The sequence below is a fragment of the Lagenorhynchus albirostris genome, chromosome 11 (assembly GCF_949774975.1).
Source record: "Lagenorhynchus albirostris chromosome 11, mLagAlb1.1, whole genome shotgun sequence".
In the NCBI taxonomy this organism is placed as follows: domain Eukaryota; kingdom Metazoa; phylum Chordata; class Mammalia; order Artiodactyla; family Delphinidae; genus Lagenorhynchus; species Lagenorhynchus albirostris.
Window position 1 is genome coordinate 45,757,161 of NC_083105.1, and position 13,404 is coordinate 45,770,564.

The 13,404-nt window shown below is 37.2% G+C and overlaps 1 protein-coding gene across 2 annotated transcripts in view; it reads left to right on the forward strand.

Moving 5' to 3' along the window:
• ZFC3H1 (zinc finger C3H1-type containing) overlaps positions 1-5,558 on the forward strand; it is a 49,372-nt gene extending 43,814 nt beyond the window's left edge. For both annotated transcript variants that reach the window (XM_060165320.1, XM_060165321.1), the window contains exons 31-35: positions 1,093-1,193; positions 3,349-3,450; positions 4,085-4,124; positions 4,391-4,453; positions 4,583-5,558. In XM_060165320.1, the coding sequence (XP_060021303.1) occupies positions 1,093-1,193; positions 3,349-3,450; positions 4,085-4,124; positions 4,391-4,453; positions 4,583-4,720 (444 nt within the window). In that variant the 3' untranslated portion in view covers positions 4,721-5,558. The remainder of the gene's footprint in view (positions 1-1,092; positions 1,194-3,348; positions 3,451-4,084; positions 4,125-4,390; positions 4,454-4,582) is intronic.
• Positions 5,559-13,404: the final 7,846 nt, after the last annotated feature.

A 13,404-nucleotide genomic window follows, 5' to 3' on the forward strand; every position in this document is an offset into this window, starting at 1 on the left:
ATATTTATACAAAAGTAGGGGACTTAAATGATAGCAAAACTCCTGTTTAATATCGAGAGATTTTCCTAGGACCACTTTACTAGCATTTACTATTGTTCTTGACCACGTTTTCTATTTATCTTTTCAAAATCTAGGCACAGAGCCCTTTAAAGTTCAGTTAAGATAAAATGTGCATATTGATTATCTTCTATTTAAGAAAATTTAGCATTGAAGCAAAAGTGAAGAGATGTTAAGGTTTAATACGTATTAAAGAAGAGAGATCAAAAGAAGTAATTGTAATAATGTCAGTAATGTTTTGCTTGAGTAATTGGAAATTTTACTGAATGAAAAATTCTATAACTTCAAAATAAGTAAGAATGTGCTTACATGTTATAGCTGCTCTTTTTATCAGTATTTTGTCAAGCAGATATAGCTATACATAGGACATAAGAAAGCTGAAATCAGATGCTGTTTGGAATTTTAAGAGTAGAGTCTGGATATTGATATATTTATAAGGTCATCTTCTTACAGGCAGTGAAGCAAAGGGTTTTTTAAAAATTGATTTATTTTCAGAGACCCCTTTTATTCGGTGCGTGTAAGCTAAAAGCTACTAAAGCTCAGTATAGACTAAAACATCTCTGTGTTTTATTTATTTATTTTTTTGGTGGGGTGGTTTTGTTGTTACCGGGATAACCAATTATTATGCTTTGTACTTCTATGCCATTCTTTATCCCAGGATCTCAAACTACTTTATGGACATTAAGTCATTTACACACGGGCATTCCATGAGCAAGATGTGGCAGGTATTATTAGCCCTATGACTTGCCCAGCTATACAGCAAGTAAAGGTAGACTCAGGAATGAAAACCCGGACTCCTGGCTTCTTGTCAGTGTTCTCAGTCCATGGCTCTCATCACTAGACCATATTTCCTAATTCATATTTGGAAAGTCACTAATATAATTAATGGTAGGAACTGTAACTCACAGCATCATACATTGTTATAATTTATACATTCATGTCTTAAAGACCATTTTGGTTTTCTCATTAAAACACATAGGTAACTGGATTTCACATTTTGTTGTATTCCTTTCCCCACCTCCCCAACCTTCACAGGTTATTTTCTTTTATTTGAGCTGTATTCCAAAGATCCAGCATTCCAAAACCTTGGAACGGTTTTGCTCAATTATGCCAACTAATTCTGGACTTGCACTGAGGTAAGAAAAAATAAAATTCTTAGCTCAATTGTATAGGCTCTTCATATAAAATTATTCTTGAAAACTTGCTAATAGTCTGCTCTTTGGCTATTGCCTCATTTCCACTTTAATTTCAAAGTTGTTAAGCAATATGTAACTATTCGTGTAAAAGTCAATGTGGAGAACTAGTTACTTCAGAAAACTGCAGATTATAAGGGGGCATATAATTCAAGTAAAGTTCACCTGTGTCCCCTAAGCACATACCATCTGTCCATAGTACATGCATTATAAGCACAAAGCATGTTTTATGCAGCAAAGGAGTATTACTTAAGAGGTTTTTAAGTGTTAAAGAGATAAGCTGCACGCGGGCTTTCCCTAGTTGCGGCGAGTGGGGGCTACTCTTAATTTCGGTGCGCGGGCTTCTCATTGCGGTGACTTCTCTTGTTGCGGAGTACAGGCTCTAGGCGCATGGGCTTCAGTAGTTGCGGCACGCGGGCTCAGTAGTTGTGGCTTGCGGGCTCTTGAGTGCAGGCTCAACAGTTGTGGCGCATGGGCTTAGTTGCTCCGCCGCATGTGGGATCTTTGCGGACCAGGGCTCGAACCCACGTCCCCTACATTGGCAGGTGGATTCTTAACCACTGTGCCACCAGGGAAGTCTCGACTTATTTTTTTTAATTAATTTATTTTATTTTTTATTTATTCTTGGCTGCATTGGGTCGTCATTGCTGTGCGTGGGGTTTCTCTAGTTGCGGCGATCGGGGGCTACTCTTCCTTGTGGTGTGCGGGCTTCTCATTGCGGTGGCTTCTCCTGTTGCGGAGCACGGGCTCTAGGTGCGCAGGCTTCAGTAGTTGTGGCACGTGGGCTCAGTAGTTGTGCCTCGCGGGCTCTAGAGTGCGGGCTCAGTAGCTGTGGCGCACGGGCTTTGTTGCTCTGTGGCATGTGGGATCTTCCCGGACCAGGGCTCGAACCCGTTTCCCCTGCATTGGCAGGCGCCACCAGGGAAGTCCTACTATGACTTCTTTTCATATACGTCAGTCATTCTCAAATATTAGCATGTATCAGAATCTCCTGGGATGGTTATTTAAAATGCAGATTCCTGAGCTAGAGCCCTCAAACCACATTTGAGAAACACTTATCCAGGGATTTCATACATTCAATTACAAGATTTTTTTTAGAGCATTTCTTTGTAGTTTTTCTGCTCTGATAGAGTAAAACCCATTTCAACCCTCAGGAATTGTGCTTTTTGATTCAAAAAGGTACACTGCATACTAAAGCTTTGGCTTCTACTTGTGCTGTCATTTCCACTGCATCAGTTGTGTCTTATGTTTCTAAGCTTGTTTTATGGATTATAAGGTGCCTAAAATAGTTATCAAATATCCCTTTGTGTTCTAGAGCATTTACATTCCACTAGCATGTATGTAGGAAAATGATATGAGATTGAAAAAAATTCAAAGGCTTAAGACTGTGATAAGAGTAACAAAATAACACCATAGCGTTTTATAATAAAGATTCTTAGTAATAAGCATGCTAATCTGCCAAAGTTAATTATAGAAATTTGTATTATAAAACATCACCTTTGATAAAACATGTGAAATAGAAAATGTGCTGATGTTTTGAGTAGTTTCTATAATGATAGGCATTTTGGAATATAGGTAGTTTAATTGTTGGTTTTGTTGGTAAAGTTCTACTTTTGATACTTCTTATTTCCTTAAGGTCATCCTTGTCCTTTTTTTTCAGAATAGAGAACTTAATAATTAGTCACTGTACTTATTACATTTTAGCTCAAGAAACATTCACAATTAAGTATACTGTGTTTAATAAAGAAAGAAAAATACCAAGAAATTGCACTAATATATCAATTCATTATTTTAGAAAATTTACGGGGAGGGAGAATGTGGAGTGTAATTTGGAGAGAATGCTTTAGTATCCTATAGGAATACATCAGCCTTATTTTAGTTTGTTGAAGATGGTATGGGTCTTGACTAGACCTTTTGCTAGTTTGCATGTTTCTTTCCCAGGGTAAGTTTTGTAAGAGGCATTCTACAAATACTTGCTGAATAGCCTCGATAGAATTTAACTGAGCAAAAATTATGCTTCATCAAACATTCTGCTCATAGAGCTCAAGTTCCCTATACTTGCAATGCTTTTGTTCATTTTCCTGAATGTACTTTACAGGCTACTTCAACATGAATGGGAAGAAAGCAATGTTCAGATTCTGAAACTTCAAGCCAAGATGTTTACATATAATATCCCAACATGCCTGGCCACCTGGAAAATGTAATGCAACAATCATGTACATGTTTTTATAGCTATTGCTTTTATTTATAAGGTTTGCTCCAGACAGGTAAATCTGAAATGACATCTATTTTTTCCCCCGGAGAGATCTCTCTTCTAATTTAGATTTGTTTTTGGCACTTGCTGAGGTTTTATACCAAGAGTGAAGGCGTGCTCATTAACAATTGCCTCTAGAAGCAAAATGGATAGTTTTAATTTTCCTTGAAGGAGAACATATAGATAACAATACTGTTACCAAACAAACAGATCTGCTATACACATATTAAGACTATCGCTTTTGAAATGCGGGGTTTCCCCCTATTATAATCTGATGTCTTCTTTCTTTTAAAGGTGTTAGTGCCAAGTATTTTTTTTTACTAGTAATTATGAGTATTTTTCATGAACGTTATTTATGTTCAAAACACTGGTCTGCTTTATTATTGTAAAGTTGATAAAAATTGTTGAATTTTTCTTTTCACTATAGGTTACCCTCCTTGGAAATTTAGCCTGTTACTTTCAGGAAGTTTTGTACTCAGATTCCCACAGTCAGTATTCTGCCAGTGGTAGTATCTCATTTTGTTCAAAGATATATAAATTTTTCTTTTCCCTTTTCTATATTCCTTTTTTTTTTTCTTAGAGCCATTGCTGCTGAGATTGTTCTAAAGGGACAAAGAGAGGTAAGCCGTGATTGACTATCAGATGGGTTGCTTTTTTTTTTTTTTAAATAGCTATTCTGCCCTTTTTGTTGACTTCTCAATTTAAAAGGATTAAAGCATAGAAGTTAACATCCTAAGAACTCTAAATGTTTGGAAACTCCAAAATCCAGCATAACCATGTTGTCTTGAATGTTGTTATATTATGAAGTACCATTCAAATAGTTAGGATTATGAAGGTGTTTTCCACCACATTTCCTGATGGAATTGTATATATATCTATCTTATAGGTCCACCGTTTATATCAGAGAGCCTTACAGAAGTTACCTCTTTGTGCATCACTGTGGAAAGATGTAATGCTTTTTATCTTTTATTTCATCTTGAAGTTTTCCTATAAATTTTCTGCATGTGCCATATCCATTGATGTGGTAATGCTCAAAATCTAGCTAAGTCTTACTTCTATGCTTCCCTGTCTTTTACAGCAACTCTTGTTTGAAGCGTCAGAAGGAGGTAAAACTGATAACCTGAGAAAACTAGTTTCCAAGTGCCAAGAGATTGGAGTCAGCCTAAATGAGCTCTTAAATTTAAACAGTTACAAAACAGAAAGCAAGAATCACTGAACACTGGGTGCAGTCAGTTCTAAGTCCTTATAATAATTGCCAAAAATTATTTGAATGATCCTTCAAGATTAGGCTGATCCCTGGCTAAGGTCTGTGTAAGGCAGACAAGCATTACTGATCATATCAAGTCCCCTACAATATCCTATCCTCAAAACCGGAAGCAATGAACATGACCCTCTTCGCTTGGATAAATGAACTTCCTGTTTGGCCTGCTTCTAGGCCCTGCCAGATTCTCATAACATCATGTACGTAAGTATAGTTCCTCAAAGTGACTGACATTTATTTTCATTTTGCTTTGTTTTTGTTTTTATTTTTTACTTTTCCCCCTTCCTTTATGTTGTGCTATTCCTGATTCACTTGACACTCTCTGATGCCTGAGAGATTCTTGTTTGGGATTTAATTTCCAGGGCTGTGTTTACAGTAAAAAGCCGGCAGTCCCTTTTAGTTTTTCCTCTTTAAACCTTTTGAGATTCTTCATTTCAGGATTTAAAACTTAAGCAGTCCATCTTAAGGAAAGTGTAACTGCCATGGCCACAAGTCTGCTAGTTGCACTTGAATGCTCTAACAGGGTTGTTTATTGCCCTTTCTACGTTCTGGACTCCTTGCCGAGACTGTTTAACTTGAAGATTAAAGAAACTATTGCAAATGCCAGTGCATCAGAACCTAAGAGTGGTCAAATATTATGTGCAATTTTTTTTGTAAAGAAATTTTAATTTATAATAAAGTTTAACAGTTTAAAGAACAGTTAATATTTGAACTGCTTTGTATTGCAATACTACTTTGTAGTATTAAAATTGTTTATAAAAATATTTTTAATATAAGTTAACTTTTTGAAAAATGTTGCTGTCTTTATTCACTTTTCACATTCCGGTGGGAAAGGGTTGAAGTAGGAGATATGGATATTCACTATAACTATATCAGTACTTCTTATTTTGAACTGCTTTCCCATAAAAACATTCCAGTGTCTTTTTAAATTCACGAGAAGATGGGTCCTGTTCTATTTTGAGGACAGTGAACAGATAGGCTTGCACTATCATTCAATTTCTTGTTCTTACGACCACGGGGTTTAGAAAGTATCTCCCAACTATAGTTTGAATGATTTGCTTAGTGACATGCGGTCTTACGTTGAATATCAATATGACCAAATGTAAAGGTGACTTTGTTTTTGTTTTGCTTTGTTTTGTTTTGTTTTCAGTCTGTAGTGGGTTATTTGCGCTTGGTAGAAAAATTGTTAATGACACACACTGCCACAAATCTGGTCTTACAGCTACAATGCAATCTAATTGTTGAAGACAGAGCAACAGCCCCATGAAATACTAGGCAAATTTGTACATCTGTACATTTTTATAATGCTTAGTTAAAATAAAGCCATGTTTTGATGCTCTACTAATGTGCCTACCAGACGGTGCATATTTAGCTAGTAAGTGCTGTTTCGTGAGGTCAAGAACAGAACCCATTTGTCTAGCGTCTTTCATTAAACCAAAAAGAGGCTATATGGTTTCTATCTAAAACCAAAGAAACTTGGGTGGAAGATAGTAATCCCAGAGGGGTATTCCCCCATTGTATGCATTTAACTATTCAACCTTGAAAGTTTTTCCTTCCCTGATTATTTGAAAACCACTTTTAGGTGCTTGGAAAAATATTTCCAGTCTGTCTCCCCATAGTGTAATATTTTTGGTATTAATTGAAATGTCTCATAGTTTTTTGGAGACTGTTGAATTTTTGTAAATTCTAACTAAAACCTACCATTTGTTGCATTAACAATTCCATCAGCAGTAATGTTTGTCTCTTTTTTTAAAAAAAGAATGCAACTGCAAGATCCAGCCATGCAGGCTGTACATTGTGACAACTCCAGAGGTCCCAGTTCACATGCTCACAGTCATGCAGGCAGAGGCCTTAGCATATGTTAAGCAGCTGTTTCCTTTTTGATCAGTTGTCGTATTGCTACTTAAAATCATGAAGCTATCTTATAGAAATTATATTGCCTTAAAGATAATGTCACCTTTTCTTCCTGTCATTACAGACTCACTTTAACCTCCACAAAAGAATAGCAAGCACTGCTTATGAGTGAGGTATATGTGCCTGTCATCCTTCCATATTCACTTTTACTTTCTTTTTAATGAAGTGCTTTGAACAAGTAATAATTAGAATATTAAACAAAACTTGGGGTGAAAGTTGATAGTTATTATAGTAACATGAATATAATATTTAACATTATGACTAAAGTCTTTCTTTGGGCAAAGAAATGTTATACAGTGAGAAAAGATTAGTCATTGAGAACTGTAGTTCCTTACACTCTCCCACTCCTGTCAGGGGGGGAAAAACACAAAAGAGGCATTTTAGGCCATGGGGTTTTATCTCCAATAAAGGAAGTGGTGTGGCAGATTGCAGTGTATTTTTACGTGTTTTTCTTCATTTTAGAGAACAGCCTAATATTTCTATTTGCCTTTTAACGGAAAGTGGACCTTGTAACATTGTTGTCACTGGCTTATCTAAGGCGGCTTGCTTTCAATTAAAGGGCATATAAACCTACATCATAAAGCAAGCAAGAATCTCCAGGTGCAACATCTAAGAACTAAAGGCACTAAGCAGACAAGCAAAAGCTGACAACAAATGTAGAGGGACTTTATTGAAGATTGGAGTTTAAATATTTATTTTTCAAGGTTGTTGAAAAAGTAGGAACATGTGGCTATAAAACAAAGCAGGACCAATATTCTTGCTGAAAGCTGTCATGTTTTCACAGATAGGTCATAATTTCCTTAAGTCTGCTTTCATATCTCTCTGTTAACATTAGTGCGAGGGAAGAATGGGGAAATATGATTTTAGTGACCTTGCAGGTTTGGGGATTATGCCTGCAAATGTATCATTGCCCCTCAGTACAAATTAACAGCCATCATACAGAGCATTTTGGAACAAGAGCTTTTCAAGAAAAGGTAGGCTTCTAAGGAACATTTTTTATATTCTTTTTTGTCCCTCACAATTTCACAATTGGGTCTCTGTCTTTCCAAGTCATGGTACTTTTTAGTGTAGGTCATAGAGCTGAGCTGAAAAAGAGTTTGTTTTTTTTAATTAAAAGAAATTTTTTTAGGGCTCTATTCCATATACCACCAAAAAATGTCCTCACTTTCTGCAGGTGTTCTTCAGTTGTGTGCTCACTGTTTCAGGGGCCAGTGAACAGCCACCTAAGGGTGTGTGGCCCCACCCTACTCTCATTCCCATCTTCCACCACCACTCACATAGCCTTCCTCAGTAATCGTTAGGTGATACTTTTTGAGTACTACTTGATTGAGATATCTGCATTAAATGTGAAAAGAGCTTTTCATTTTTTTCTCTCTGACATCTTTGAGGTAGATATTAGGAAGCTGTTCTGTCTTTCATAGATGGTGAAACGGCTATTGAATTTGTCTCCACTTTTCATTCAGTGACCTTGACAAGAGGGACCCAAAAACATGTTTTCAGAGGCCCCATAGTAGAGAGTCAGGCATTTTTTTCATTCCAGAATCAATTTGAGCACTGTGCTAAGACACTCTCAACACAAGGATGGATAGAGGTCCCTTAGTCTAACAGAACAGAAGAGTATATGCCAAGGAAGCATTTCCAAGGGGGCTCCAAATTTGGGGTTGGAGGTTGGGAAAGTCTTCCCAGATAGAAGTGGATTATTGGCTAAGTCATAAAATAGAAGGATGAAAACTTGAGGCAGGTAATACTATTTTCAAAAATTATGTGGCACTTACACCTAAATGTTGTAGGATGATTTGCACTGTTTAAAAACCTGTGGATTTTTAAAAACCTAATGTATTTGTGGGGAGGAAGGTGATCTTGATGTCTTATTACTCTTCTGCCATCTTGAAGCTCCTCTCCTAAAAACCTTCTCTGGCTTTGTGCTAATTATGCACAACTGACAATTCGTTAGACATGATGACACTGTAAGACATGTGAAACTCCATAGCAGCCACACAGGTCCAGAAGAGAGACCTCTTGAGGCATATTGTGCTTCTAAATCCATATGAGCATGATTGAGTAGGAGTCAGTCTTATGAGGCCCAATTTAAAAAGCCTTGACAAAGAAAGTCAAATTGGAGTTACAACTGCTGCTACTAGTGTTTTCCTTTCTTTTTTCCCTAACTTTGGGTAACGTATGAATAAAATGCTACTTTGAACATTTACTAGTATCTGCAACTTGCAGAGCCCTGTTTCATTCCCAGCCAAGGCTATAAGGTATATTCTGTGGCTCTGTTATGAATCATGGTTATTATTCTATTTATATAGAAGAACTACCTGGAGATGGCCCAGTCTTCAGTGCTTTAAACTGATTTTTCCAAATGACATATTTTAGCCCAGTTCCAAAAATGTTTCAATTGACGTGGAACTCAGTAATGCCAGGAATAAAATAATTCACTTGGGGAGGAAAAAATTTTGCATGAACTTAGAAGGAATATATGCTTCCTGTTTTCAACAAGAAAGCAGAAGATCTGAAATATTCAAGGCCAATTTGATTGGTCTTAAGTGATGTGACTTTGTGGCGAGTGCTGGTGGGTCTGAATTTTTTCCTCCAGTTTAAAGACACAACTGCATAGAAGACAGTGAATAGACTGTTAAGAATATAAGTCTGTTGTATCACAGCTACCACATAGAATTATGAATATTTTGCTTTTATGCAAAGTTTTTAGTAAGTTTTGGAGCCCACCCAAAACAGAAACAAATACGATTCTTCAAGGGCATCTTCAATGTATGAAGTAAAAGCCCAAATCCAAACATGAAAGCTATTTGCGCAGCTGTTCTAAAAGAGAATATACTGCATTTGTCCTTTACTTGGTCATTTTAAAGCTTCAAGATGGAATATCAATTCAGCCAAAATCAAAGGTGGGTTTACAATGTTGTTTGGTCTGTCAAGCAAATTAAGTCTTGCAAATGTTCTTACCTAGTGATGTAAGACTTATGAAAGAGAATAGCCAGCAGCCTAAGGGAGCTGAACCAATTAGGAAGGGTGATAGAGGAGTTGGTGAGCTGTTTGCATTAATGGAGGTAATCAGGACATCTCCTGCCAAGACCAAAACCAACACTCAGCTTGGCACATCCTACAGTCAAAATTATGAGACTGCCTGTGGATATATTTGGCACTTCATGCTGGTTGAAATGGAGCTACAAAGAAATAGAGGAGTGTGAACCATTGTAATGAAAAAAGCATATCTAAAAGATCTGGATATAAGATTTAGCTCCCACTAGCTGTGTAATCATGACAGGACATTTCATTGCTTCTTGTCTGTTTCTACATATACAAAATATGGAAATATGAGTACTTACCTCAGGGGTGTTGAGAGATCATATAATAGAAGTTATCTTTAAAAAAATAATATTTTGAGTTTGGGATCATTTTCCAAAATTTTGAGGGCAAAGATGCTATAAAATAACAATTTGCTTTTTTTGGACATAATTTCATTGCCATCAGTTGGAGCATATGACTACCAATAGTCAAGCATGAGTTAATTGCTGTCTAATTAAAAAACACAACGGCGATCACTGCCATCTAAATTCAGTGGTTCATTCCTGGTGGTGTTGCCTAAAATAACAGGTAAGACAATCCATTAGCAGATGGTCTTAACTTTTAAGTCAAAAGGGTCGATATGAAGACTCTATTTTTCAGTTCTGAGGATTCTCAGCATGTTGGGTGGGCTCTTTTTATGGTGTAATGGAGGATAAAGACCACTCCTTAATTCGGGACTCAGTGTTCACTTGTTGATGGGTCTAGAAAGAGCATTCGTTGCTCGTTTAAGTGCAAAGAGTAGCCAGTAATCCAAGCCACTTTCCATACTTTTTTATTGGAATTGCTTATAAAGGGCATGGCAGTATTGACCAATTTAAGCTTACTTATGCTTCCAGGCAGAAGTAATAAAATGACCTAATCAGGCAAGAGAAATTGCATAAAGTTTGCATGATCCCCAAGCTGGAAGACAGCCCTCCAGGAACATAATCTTAAAAGCAGAGAATTGCCTTATTTTTAACTATGATTTTACTTTTTATTGTAATGAGGCCAAATCTGGTGGGAGCTCTGGTCCCAGTGGTGGAAAGAGATAAAAATCACAGAACGTAAAGCAGGAAGTAATTGGCAGCATTGACTTTTGGTGACTGATTAATGTAGTACTGAATAAAAGCAATGTGATCTAGTGGGGGGTGGGAGAGGAGAGTCTGAGTAGAAATAGCCAAGAGTAAAATCCAGGGCTTCCAATGTATTGTAAATGAGCCTCCTATGTTAGGACTGGCAAATGAAAATAGCAGTGGCTTAGATAACCAACAAGGACCTACTTACTGTATAATATAGGGAACTGTACTCAATATTTTGTAATAACCTATAAGGGAAAAGAATCTAAAAAAGAATATGTATATGTATAGATATTTAACTGAATCACTGTGCTATACACCTGAAACTAACACAACATTGTAAATCAACTATTAAAAAATAATAAAATTATGCAGAAAAATAAAAAAATGTAAAATTGGCTATAAATACAAAAAAGAAAGAAAAAAGGAAAGAAAAAGGAAGGAAGAAAGAAATGAGGAAAGAAAGGAAGGGAGGAAGGAAGAGAAAAGGAAGGAAGAAAATTTCTCAAGTAAAAATCTAGGCGATGTGGCAGGAAGGAAGGAAGGAAGAAAAGTTTCTTAAGTAAAAATCCAGGCAGTGTGGCACTCCCTGGTGATAGAGGGCCTAGGCGCCTTCTGTCTTGTGTGATCACTATTCCCAAGAGAGCTGCCACATATGGTTCTGCTTGTCATGTCCTGCACATGGTCAAAGCCCATGATCAGCTAGCTTATCAGGCATCCTAGGGCACTGGTTGAGTCGGTCTGGAGGAAGGAGGGTCTTTTTCTAATTCACGAAAGGGGACTACCTGGACCCCAAGTTCTATGGGGAGGGTGGGCCTTTTTCTGAATTGCACAGAGCAGTGTCATGGTCCTGATGGTTCAAGATGGCTTTTCCAGTCCCAGGCCTTCTGTTCACATTCTGTTTAGCAGGAAGGAAAAACAAGGAGAAAGACAAACCTCCTCTCTTAAGAGTACTTCATAGAAGTTAAATATAACCATATCCACTTTTGTCCCGTTCTTCTGACATTTGGCCACTGCAGGGGGGCCTGGGGAATGTAGTCTTTATTTAGGTGGCTATGTGGACAGCAAAAATTCAAGGATGAAGCATAGAAAACGTATTTGGGGACAGCTAAACCTCTCTCCCACACCATCAAATGAAACAGACTATAGAATGAGGTTAGTGGCTTGAACCTAGTTCTGATCTCTAAATAAAACTAATGGTGAACCACTAAAATCCCTTCCAGTTTTATAATCCTACTCTATAAATCTTAAGTTTGGAATAGGAAAACAGAAAGCACATTTCCCAGACTTAGCTGATTAAAGTAGGTTCAGGGATGGGCATTTAATAACTAATGCTTAGTTGAGGCCTTAGTCTATATCAGACACTGTTCTAAGTGCTTGAGGTTGATTAACTTATTTAAATTCTTATATCAGCCCTATGAGATATTGTTAAAATCCCCATTTTATAGATGATAAACTGAGTCACAAGAGGTTAAGTAACTCAACTGAGACACAGTAAATGACAAACCCGGGAAGTTGACTTCTGAGTGCATGCCCTTAGTTAGAAACCTACAACCTCTAAAGTGACAAGTTGGTTCACTGAGAAGCAATCCTGGGGCCTTTGGGGGAATTATTGAGAAGGAGGCTCTTTTTTGTTGTTGTTACTAAACTAGTAGAACATAAGCCTGGAACTGTGGCAGCCTGGAACTACTTCAGAAGCAATGTGAAAGGCCATTGGGAATGAGGTCCAGGAGGAACACGGAACTGAGATGGGGAAAGAGGTATTCTGGTGCTAGCAGGATTCACTGTGTCTGAAATCAGATACCCCTAGATTTTTCAGGTATTTAAAATTTTTTATTCTCATCACTACCTGCACCTGCCCCACATACCTTTTTTTAAATTGAGCTTCTGAGATTCAGTAGAGTTGTCTTCTGACAACACAGTAAGTTAACCAAATTCAGTTAACATTTGTGGACCTATGTCTGAAGATCATTAAGTTGCATCACTGATTAAGACACTAAAGACAGAAGATGGAGTATGTTCTTAGAGCCACATGAATTAAGCAACTTAAGTAGTAACTTGTTGAGAAGTATGGAAGAATGGAAAGCAAGAAAGTTGCATATTTAGATTTGTAGGGGGTGGGGCTGAGAAGAGAAGACTGAAAATTCAGAGACAACTATCACAATAATGCTTAAGGTCTCTTTAATTTGCGTTCAACGCCTGGCTACATAACCTTGGGAAAATTCACTCCTCTAAGCCAACATTTCTTGTGTAAGAGGAGATTAAAGCTAGCATTTATATATCTTATTTGAGGTTGTGAGGATAATATGATCATACAGGTTAAGGGCTTAGGCCAGTGCCTGGAACACTAAATACTCAATAACATTAGCCTTCCATAGCAGATGTGAGATTATAGAAGCAGTTTGAGGGAAGAAGCTTCAGAAATGTGGGTTAGGGCAGCATTTCAGTATAACTAGAGAAGGCTTGTGGTTGGGGGGTCTAATTACTTTCAATTCCCGAGAGTAATTAAGACCTGAAGAACAAGTTGGGACAAAGAAAGTGGAGTAATGCTCCATTATATATATATATATATAATATGAAGCTAGT